Source organism: Nematolebias whitei, chromosome 5 (genome assembly GCF_014905685.2).
Source record: "Nematolebias whitei isolate Nwh7 chromosome 5, NemWhi1, whole genome shotgun sequence".
In the NCBI taxonomy this organism is placed as follows: Eukaryota; Metazoa; Chordata; class Actinopteri; order Cyprinodontiformes; family Rivulidae; genus Nematolebias; species Nematolebias whitei.
In genome coordinates this window covers 14,184,442-14,195,799 of record NC_056502.1, presented here as the reverse complement: position 1 = coordinate 14,195,799, position 11,358 = coordinate 14,184,442, and the positions used below count along the sequence as shown (strand labels likewise).

Sequence of the window (11,358 nt, the reverse complement as noted above, 5' to 3'; positions counted from 1 at the left end):
ATGTTGTCATACGCGCCCTCAGATGTAATAGGAATTACATTACTGCAAAGTGCTCCTGGTTGGGTTCCCGTGTCAGTGTGTTTCAAAGTTTCTAACAACCTGCGTAGTTTCTCTGTCTCCTCCGAGCTCAGAGGTGTAGGGCCTTGCTTTTGGAACTTTTGTGATTTTTTCGCCTCGGTTCGTTTCGTCCGAGGTGGGGGACGGTCAGGTACGTCTTGCGGGGTTTCCTTTACGTACTGCCCCTGCCGATATGGTTTCTCATATCGTTGCGTCCTGCGTTCACCCGTTTTCCGATAATCACTGTCTTCCTCTGAAAGAGGAGCCTTTTTGTCCCAGCGTGCACCTTCAGTACGCGGTTTGTTAGCTTGAACAGACTGTTTCCTCTCTTTCTTCTTAGGAGGAGGCGGCGAAGCACGTCGTCCTTCTAGTTCAAGAGGGAGGGGTTTAACCTTTACACTAGGAAACACTTCTATGGGCGTCTTAGCATGAGAACATGCTTCAAACACATTCACAGCACACTGTTTAATCTCACTGATGGATTTTTCTCTGAAATTTGCCATCATTTGTACTGATTTTTTAAAATCAGAGTGGAGATTTTTGCTGAAAACAAACTTAAAACCATCATCTTCTTCCATTCCGGTCTCATTTCTGTTACCAAAATAGGCTTGGAAGATTCTTTTGTAATAAACTTTTGGATGTTCAGTCTTACCCTGCGTGACCTTGTCTGCAGCTGGAAAACCAGCAGGCCCCGTGCAGGGGTCGTACTCTCTGATCAAAGCTTCACACAGAAGGTTGTAATCCCTCCTCGTCGCATCAGGTAGACGCTCGATGAAGGTGAACACCTCTCTGTCTGAAGTGAGCCGTATCAGACTTATCTTATCGTCTACCGTAGCATTAGGATAAGATCTCAATCTGAACTCCAGATCTTTGAGATACGCTTTTGTTCCTGCGGACCCCATAGGGCCGGGAACGAAGCGTTGCACATATTTTGAGATTTTCTGCAAGTCATTCATTGAAGACGAGTATGCACCCGCTCCTCCTGGTGTGACTGGTGGTGCAGACTGATCAAGTCCTGCCCCTACTGCCCATGGTGGGGGTGGGGGTGGCTGATAAGGGTTGGTAGGAGGAGGTGCATATTGGTGCAGGTCTGTCCCCACCCTCCGAGATGGGGGTGGAGTTGACTGCCTGGCGTCAGGAGGAGGAGGTGCATACCGGTGCAGGTCGAACCCCACCTGAGATGGGGGTGGAGTTGACTGCCTGGCGTCAGGAGGAAGAGGTGCAGGTGGGTGCAGACCCGTCCTCATCCCCCGGGTTGGGGGTGTTGAAACGGGGCTAAGGGGAGGAGATGCAACAGCACCTGTCTGGGGTGGTTGTAGCTGACCCTGTTCGATTCTCGGATCAGCTCGCTCCATTACAGAAATCCATTCTGTAGCTGTAGCTAAATTCTCCTCACAAGCTGTCAGGCGCTTATTTGTTGACCGATTTTCATCTTGTAAAGTCAGCCAACTCCGGGTTATTAACCCCTTTTCCGCCTTGCAATCGGCCAGCTCCCTTAAAGCGGTTTTCAACCGTGCTTGTAACTCATTGTTATCTGCACACGCGTCTTGGTACGCTCGTTCCTTATCCGCAATCTTCTCCCCATATGATCGAGCCTGTTCTGACAGCTCTCTCTTTGAGAGGTCCTTATCAGTTTGAATCTTTTGTTTCAGCAACTCAGATTCACTTATCAGCTCGGCACACTTCTCCTCATATGATTGAGCCTGTTCTGACAGCTTTTTCTTTGAGAGGTCTTCAGCAGCCTCAAGGAGTTGCTGCAGCGCCTCAGATTCACTTATCAATTCGTCACACCTCTCTTTTTGAAACTTATATCCGTTGAATAGCACGCCCTTTTCCACTACCAAACGGTCTAATTCCGCCTTCAGAAGCAGAGAGATTTTTGCTAACCGTACGCGGCTTGATTTTGCGTCCTCCTTCACTGTAGCTGCTTTTGATAAACTCTGCAGCTCCTCATGTCTTTGATCGTCATCAAGGTCATGCAATTCCTCCAATGTTTTGCCAAGAATTGGATTTGTTAAAATGTGTAAGGCTGTCTGGACCACATCCTCGGATTGTAAGGGGTCAGTGTTTACCTCTTCGTCCGCCATTATCTGCTATTTAGAAATTAAATAGTAGATGTAAATGTTTAGGTGGTAAAATAAAATCAGAAAATCTCTTTTTCCTGATAAGCTTTACTCTTATTTAGTGATTTATCATTTAAACGTGCGTTATCCTCTAGCAAAATGAGTAAACTATTCAACTCTGTGAATATTTGTAACTGTATCTTATTTAAAAGTTTCTAAATTTTTATTATGTACCCATTTTTCAAGGATTTATCAGTGAATAAAAATTTGCTTGGCAAAAGCTCTCAGCATAAATACCTTCATACTTTTAGAATGCAAGATAACAGTGTTTATTCAGCTTTGAGGAAGTTTTTTAACTCAAAAATTGCCTTTCAGGAAAATAAAAACGTTTAATGTCACTCTTCACCTAAAAACGAAGTGAAAACCTGTGATCCCACGTCTTCTCCACAAGATGTCAGCAGAACCTTAACAATTTTAACTCAGGCACTGTTTGTGTCGTCCACTAGGGGCGCTATAACTTCCTGTGGCGTCCGGTCGTTAGCTTGTTAGCTAAAATTAGCATCGGCTTGCTTCGGTGAAAACCAACACTTCTGAACGGATTTTTTACACAAACGTGGCAAAATTTTTCCAATCAGACCTTATATCATGAAACATGAATTTTGTGGAACAAAATCGCAGCCGTATTTAGCGAATTTAAGCACGGTAAAGCTCATTTCCGACTTGGGGGAAGTGACGTGACACGTCCTCCACCCGGTCATTAGCTTGTTAGCTTAAAATTTAGCATCGCTAGCGTAGTTCAAAAGCACCATTTTATGACGGTCTTTAAACTCAAACGTGGCGAACTTTCAGCGAATATGTTTCGAAGAATGTAAACAGCGTTTCAGAACACAGCTTTAATGCGCTTTCCAGCGTTAAAAAGCAGATTTTATTCCCTATGAAAACGAATTTCATTTCCGGGTGACGTGATTGACACTTCCCTCATCCAATCAGAACGTTACACACGGTCTTTCTCAACCAATGACGCAGCGTAGGGGTGAGGGGAGGTGACGTCAGTCAACCTTTCTCAGCAAATCAGAGCTTTCCAAAGCAGCAAACAACCAACCACGAAGCGTATTCCCCAGCTAGCAAGTTAGATTAGCGTAAAATAGTTCGTCACTTTTTCGTCTTTTAAACCATCAAAATGCACTTTTTCTGTTAAACATTGTAACGAAACAACCCCCTGAGCTGCACAGAGAACGGCGCTCCGTGACAAAACGTCTTTCTAGCTATTTAAAACAACTCGTTCGAAGCTCCAGAACCGAGTCGGAACCACAGAACCGAAGCGGACCAGAAGCGTCCGGAACACAGTTCAAACAGAATGAAGCGTTTCCACAGCTCAAAGCCAGCTTAAGTTACACATACAGACGTACAATTCAGCTTTATAAAGACTTGTGACTCAATTTCAGCTTCTCTGTGAGCTTTCTGAGCATCACAGACCAACACGCTTAAAAACATGCAGCATTTCGCTTCAGGCGGTGCAGCTCCAAGCGCGCAGCTCCGGCTGCGTAAAGACGCACGGATTCAACTGTTATTTTATAACACATGCCAACATGAAAATCAATTAGCACACTAGTTACAGTCCATTTATGAGCACGTGACGGGCCACCAATTGTAGATGAACAGATGCTGGGATATATTCATCATTTAACGCGAGTTCCTCATTTTTCTGGACTGAATAAAACGTGCACTGAATTTAAGGAAATGCAAAGTGAGACGTCATTTAAATTTGACCCATCAAAATGAATGCGGTCATTTATTTACAGAATCAAATTTAACATCAAACATTTACATTAATTTGGCAAATTATGAAAATAACAACAAAGCAATCAATCAGGAAAAATCATACGGCCATGATTTTTCCGTTGCTGCACCAACAGACATTTATAACTGTACAACTATGATCTTTTACCCACATGAATGTGGGTAAGCACTTTACACAGACATTTCTAAATATCTGGGAGAATTTCTACTTGATAGAAAAGTTTAAGATGAAAGATGAAGTTTAAAGGGGAGAAAGATGGTGTTTGAGGTAGAGTGTTGAACAGAACGGCACTCTCCGGGCTTTCTTCAGCTTTTCCTCACAGTACACTTAGGTGGTGAAAACGACTCTTTTACCTGGAGATGTCTCAGGCGAGATTCCGTTTAACGCACCCTTTCAGCGTCTCCGTAGGGTGCTGTTACTCGTCCGGAGTAGCGGCGAGGTTCTGTCCGCCACAGCTCACCTCAGTGGAAAATGTTATAATCCCATGGAACTCGGAAGAGCTTCGTTGTCATGTCAGGAACTCCAACAGCACTCCATCAGAACTCCAGAACTCTAGAAGTCTGACAACTCTCCAACTCTGAGTACCTGTGTGTCTCTCCGTGTCCCTGTGAGTCTCTGTAGAGTCTGTGTAGACCAGGAAGTACTGACATTTTAAAGGCTCTTTCCCGGTTCACTTTTTGGGATTTTTTATTGGTCAGAAACGACCAGAAGGGGTGTGTTTTTGTGACGTAAGAGGTTAGAGACAGCGAGAATTGTTATGAGACAGTTCAGAAATGTTCTCACAGACCGAGAGGGTTCTGTTTTGGCGTGCCTTAAGACACAGGTGCAAAACATCTCTATTTACGTCTGAGAGGATTCTAAAACATGACAGTTTTAACATAACAACTTGTTTTTCGTTTGACTGTAACCTTGTAAACGCACACACTTGCTCATTCAAAAGCAGAAATCAGAAAAATGCATAATTACTCTGCACAGCTTTTAACATGAGAATAAAATCATTACTCAGTTAATAAAATTGATTAGTTCACTGCAACATCTAAAATGGTTTGAACTAAGACACTTTGATTATCAACATTTGTAAGATAGTAATGATAATAAAAAGAGAGTGTTCTTTTCACTTGAATCTTCAAGAAAGAAAGTCTCAGGATGGGTGAACCTGTATTTATGTATTCAAATACATGAAATGACAGCTTCTATCCCACAAGGTTCTAAAGGTCAAGAGTTTTGACCTTAGACTGGGTTTCGACGTAGGCTTAGTCCACTACAGATGTAAGGCAGTTTGTCTTTATTTCCAAAATAAGTAACATTTATCTTACTATCGATCTGGTTCTACATTATATATTTAATGAAAAGTGATTATTTCAGATGTCTTGAAAAGGTCACCAAAAAGGCTATAAGATAATTAAAAAAAAATAATTATTTGACTACCATACTTGTCACTGTACACGTTGCACTGTCATACAAATCGCATCAGTCCAAATATGTCTAATAAAGTGGAAAACAAAAAAGTCACTTGGCCATAAGTCGCAACTATTATGCGTCACCGCCGCTGACTCATCTCGTTTATGCGTCACCGCTGACCACCCAGAAACGTGGGCCGGTGTTGTGCCAAAAATAGATTAACTGCCAAACGGCGGCCGCGGGAGTGTGCACGGGAGGACTTTTAACAAGAAATGAACAAGATTAACATTTAAAAACAATTTGTTGGTGCGAAATTATAGTAAAGGTGTGTCTCAGTTGAACTTTTCCTTAATAAATGCACTTTAATGGTCAAATCGGCTGCGTTTCTCCTGGGCGGCGCGGTGAAATGCTGCCGATTTGACGTTTGAAGGAGTTTCGTAGCAAAACGAAGGTGGCTCTGTATGGCAAGCCAAGTGTCTCATTAATAGCCACTTTTGCCTATTAATGAGACACTTGGCTTGCCATATTACTCAATGGCCCTCTAGTGGCTGAAAATGGTAGCGTTCAATATCTTCCATGTCAGAATGAATGAAATCATCAGATCTCATAAATATGAGGGGGAAAAAACATAAATAAGTCTTTTCGCTGCATAAGTCACAGGGCATGCTAATTTATGCAAAAAGATGTGACTTATACAGCGAAAATTACAGTTCCTTTTGTTTTAACTGAAGCAGGAAGGTTTGGATTGTTACAGTTTGAAAACTCACAGCCAGAAGGTGTTTTTGGTTCTGAGCAGCTCCCAGGAACCCTGTAAACACTCCTGAGGGTACTGATCCCAGAAGAAGAAACTGCACAGCAATAATTTTATTTTTACTTTACAACGAACATGTGGATTATTGGAAATATGACAAAATAATCAACTGTATTTGAGTTCTTGTTGGACTTTAAATGTCAGTTTTCCATCTCTAGCCTTAATAAAATTAAAGATGGTGGTTTTGTTAAAGGTCATGCTATTTTTTTTTATAAAGGTCATTTATTGCTTTATTATTAAAACAAGGTCATTGGTTCAGGTTTATTAAAGGTCTATCATTTCCTGAAGGGGATGCATATCTCCCGCAGCCTCTCATGCCAGAATTTTAACCTTTGATCATCTTATAGGAAGGGACAGAGTTATAAATATTTTGTGATTTCTTGCGATATTGTTAGATGTCTTGATGCGATGGTGTCAAGAATGACTCTCGGCTACTACCACACAGAGTTTAGCTCAATATCAGTAAAACTGATGGAGTTGGAGCCATTTTTGTGTTGATTAGCTGTGGCGTCCATCTTGAACTGGGTTGACTCCAAACGTTAATCCGTTGCAGATGTACAACCGATGATTACTTTCAGGGAGCTTCACTAAAATGTTCAGTGGTTCATGAGATATTTTACTAACATAGTGGACTCAAGTATAAAGTCTTTAAGAACAGATTTTTTGCATGGATATTAATATCAGATTGTAAAAGAGTGTGTTCCAAGTCATGTTCCTTAATGTTTGTAGCGTAATCGCTCATTTTAAACACTGGTACATAGACGTGTGAGTAGAAAACTTCAAACTTCAAACAAATTAATTTTAAGTTATTGTACAATTTGGTACCTTTCATCTACTTTGTTGTTTTCTTTAAACAAAAACAGTATTGTTGTGCTGATAACCAACACTGTTGTATAAAAAGTTTTAACTAAACGGCAACAATTTTGTGTATAACAATGTTCAATCAGGTCATCTGGACTGTTTTTTTAATTTGCCGAGACATTTCGTCCTTCATTCAAAGGACTTCTTCGAGTTTAGGAGCCACCAAACATACTCCATAGTGGAAAAAAATGAGTTTGCTGGTGCTAAGATGGCCCCTGGGGCCTGCCCTCTCCCCCATCAGCTCCTCTGAGACGGTCATGCCAAAGTGGTTCAAAACACCAAAGTTCATGCGCAATAATCCAGGTATAAAATCCAACAATCGGTCAGGAGATCATGTGGACGGTTTGCTGTTTGGGGGAATCAGTTTTGTTTGGTGGCCCCTCAGATTGAAGAAGTCCTTTGGATGAAGGACGAAACGTCTCAGAAAAAAAAAAAAACTGTCCAGATGATCTGACTGAACATTGTAGGAGTTTATATCTGGATTATTGAGCATGAACTCTGGAATTTTGTGTATAGATTTAGCACGTTATCTGGAGAGTTGCAGATCATAATGGGTAACAAAAAAATCAAAAGAAAATTTACTGAGTGGATTAACTACTTTTCACTAGCTTTACCTTGGATAAACTAATAGTTTACTGCAGCGTCAGAAGGCCCCTTTCATTTTAGTTAACACTCAGTCATGAAGACTGTTTTCGTAGAATATATCAACTGATTGACGTCTGACTGTTTTCCATCTCTTTATTTTCCAGTCACCCGTCTCCCAGAAAAAGGTCCGGCCACAGGCAGCATCATAGGAGGCATCATCGCCGTCATTCTAATCCTGGCAATCATTGGAACGGGCATCGCAATGTGGCGCAAACACAAAAACAAGAAACTCAGTGGAGAGTGAGTATCAGTGGGATGGACACTTCAGTTCACACCACCTGGTTTTCTTTTTGTCTGTTTTTGTTTTGTTTGTAAATGCTTCTTTAGATGACACCGAACTGCGTGTCTCACATCTGTGTGTGTAGCTCAGTAAACATGACAGTTGTGTATGTTTGTGTTTTAGTCGTCCACCCAAGTACAAGCCGCCGCCGCCTCAGAAGTCCAAAAGCTCCGCCATCACGGTGAGTAAAGATCAGCAAACATCAAAACAAGATCGTCCCGAGTGTTGAGCCAGATAAAATTCAGAGTTGACAGAACTGATCTGATCTCTTGATGTATTCCTGTATCTTCAGAGTGTGAACCAGAGTTTCATTCCACTGGATGAGAACAGAGGCGTGCCGAACGAGTACTACTCCACACAGAGCGCAGAGCCCATCACGGTGAGGACACTTCCTGAATATTAGCGTGTAGATGACAAACTGTCCAATCTCATGCATGCTGTAAAGCTAGTTCATTTTAACCTGGTGGAAACACGCTGAGCGTTGCTTAATAATTTCTGTTATTAGTGACAAAAAATATTGGCACCTCAAAATATGAACTTTTATATAACTTGTAAGGTTCAAACACCGTAATAAACTTGATTTGACTGAGTAGTCTTCCTCAAGTATAGCCTATAGGCACTGGCTAAAGAACTACAAACCACTAGTGATGATGTCATCAAGGAAATGACGTTGGTTTGGATGCATTTATAGAATAACAATCAAATATGAAGTGACTGTAGGATTCCAGGCAACCTCTTTGAAATCCACCATCATGGGAAGTACATTTATTTGAAGGTTGAAGTATCAAATGTAAGACATTGTGCTGCCCATAAATATGCCTGTCTTTAAACCAGCTTAGCATGCTCAGACGTGGATGATTATTTTTAGAAAATGGCAAAAATCTGCTTACTTGCTGGCCCAAAATCACAACTGTGACCCCTACAATAAAATGTAAAAACTTTATAAATCATAAACATTTACAAACTTTTTAAGTCACTGCTCAACACTTAACAAGAACTTGTTAAAAGTTTGTGTTTTCTTTAGATTGCTGTGATCTGGTTAACCATTACAATTTATGGAAACAATTTGTGTTGAGTTCAAATCTGAAGGCATAAAAACTTTCAAAAAAATACATATTCTGCTGTAAAATCCTAGGACTTGTTAAAAATTCAAACCCCTTTAAGATGATTTGTACAAATTAAATTATCTGTCCTGCAGCACCTCTACAACATTCACAGTCAAAAGTCTTTCAGTTGTCGTCTACATGATAGATTTTGAAGTCGTTGTTTTTTTATGAGGGCTTTGTTCTTATTATTTATCACTTGGACTAAATATTGTTTAGGTTTTTTTTTTTTGTTTCTTTTGCAGACTGACCTTCTATTCAGGCTGAATATCTCATAGTTGTTGATTTATTTGTGAGTCATAAATGTGAGGTTTGGAACGGAGATAAAATACAAGACATTTGACTGAGTTTGTGTCACTGTGAAGAACATGCATACTTTAATCTAGCAAAAATACAAAATATGATTTTCAAAATCAGGTTTATCCTCATTTTGGGTTTATTCCTTTATCAGCTTGTTTTTGTCCCTTCAGCTCTGCAGGGGTTCACATTCCTCTAAGAACAAAAGTAACTTCTTGGTAACGGCTGTTCCTGAACACTCACCTTTTGCTCGTCTGCAGGATCTCGATGCCTACCAAGATGACGATGACAACAACAACTACGACAACGAGGACATTGAAGCACATGATGGACAACATTACTTCCCTGCTGCCCCCTCAGGGTGGGACGATCCGGGCAACAGTGAGGTTCCCCCTCCTTACACGCGCCAAGACAGTGAGCCCCAGGACTACGACGGTCTCCCTAATGTCAGCCGTGGGGAGAGCTTTATGTCGACCCCCATGATTGTTTGAGGATCCTCAGACGATGACTGGATGCATTTCTGTTTTAAAAAGGACAGATTTAACGTGACTGTTGGAGTAAAAACTTTAAAATGTGAATATTTTATTAGTTACCACTATTTTTTCTTATGAAATGATCAGGTTCAGTTTTGTGTTGCTTTTATCAGTTTGAGCCATGAACACAATGCTTTTCATGTACTGTGCGCCCAGCTGGCGTGCACAGCTACACGATGTGGTAACACTGGAGGTAGAGCAGGAATCCTTTAAATGCTGCTCGATGTGGGATTTTACAGGTAATCAACTCGTAGATTGCAGCAGCTTGAAGCCGTCATGTTCTGGTTCTTGATGCAAAAGAAGCACAACGTGTAAGAATACTTTTTTTTTTTTTTTTTTTGTAGTTGTATCTGTTGTTGTTTCCCAAAGCCAGCTGGCATGAAGTCTGTGTGAACCAGGTGCCCCGCGGAGAAGCTATTAGCTGCAGTTAATCAGGCAGCGCCAAGACGAGCGCCACAGACCGTGACGATTTTAGGCTTTTTAAACTGCCGTCTGTCTGGAGGCTTTAACTGCTGAAGCAACACTACTTGCTGCGAGAGCTGTGATTCAATAGAATTTTAGAAAATTTAACTTTTTACAATTTGACTTTTTGCACCGGCTCGTTGTTGTGGAAATGAAATGTCGCTCTGCTCCGAGAGAAGCAAACGCTACAAAAAGAGCGAAGGGGTTGAGTTGGAATCCGAGCTTTGTTTTTATTTGTCACATTCATTTTCCATGCATCCCTCCATAAGCATGATAATGCAACTACTACCACTAAATACAGGTTAGAAGGTGAAAAGTAGCGTTTTTTAAACTATTTATATTATATGCAAGTGTGTTCCGATGAGAAGTCTGGATTATTATCATGGATTCCCCTCAGATGTAAATAGTTTTACTGAGGTCAAACGGGTTGACAGAGACATTGTTAGTATATTTTTGTCCATTTTAAAATAAAAAATGAAACGCATTGATTCTTGGAAATTTCCTTCAATATAAACTTGGTTTTTTATTGTGTGTTGGTGCCAAGCAGGTGTTTATTTTACACTGTTTAGTTTTAAGATTTTATTCCCTGAAAGCCCTTTATCTTTTGTTTTACTTTGATTTATGCTGATTTAATAAACATGTATATTTTGATCCAGACAATAAAAACACGTTTTTCTTGCAGTTGTTGTTCCACTGCTTCACCACGTGGGGGCAGTATTTATTTACGGCGTGTTTGCTGCAGTTGTCTAACAGAACACCATTAGTGTGGGCAGCACTTTGCTTCTAATGAATACTGTCACTTTATGCCATTTATCAGTTAATAGTAAAGCAGTGTGGTGCATACTGATGCTAAACTACCCACACACTTCCATGTGAGGACTGCAGCAGCAGCTCACCTTATTCTTGTTCTGCTGCTTTTCCTCTTGTCTGACTCATCTCTTTCCATCTTAAACTGCATTTTCTCCTACATTGTACCCCACCGGCATGCGCATATATATATATATATATATATATATATATATATATATATATATATATATATAT

General features: G+C 40.7%; 1 protein-coding gene across 1 annotated transcript in view; it reads left to right on the top strand.

The window, feature by feature from the left end:
• si:ch73-22o12.1 (nectin-2) overlaps window positions 1–9,931 on the top strand; it is a 118,390-nt gene extending 108,459 nt beyond the window's left edge. Inside the window, exons 7-10 of the mRNA XM_037676213.1 lie at window positions 7,744–7,879; window positions 8,043–8,100; window positions 8,212–8,298; window positions 9,580–9,931. Coding sequence (XP_037532141.1) covers window positions 7,744–7,879; window positions 8,043–8,100; window positions 8,212–8,298; window positions 9,580–9,810 — 512 coding nt within the window. The 3' untranslated portion in view covers window positions 9,811–9,931. The remainder of the gene's footprint in view (window positions 1–7,743; window positions 7,880–8,042; window positions 8,101–8,211; window positions 8,299–9,579) is intronic.
• Window positions 9,932–11,358: the final 1,427 nt, after the last annotated feature.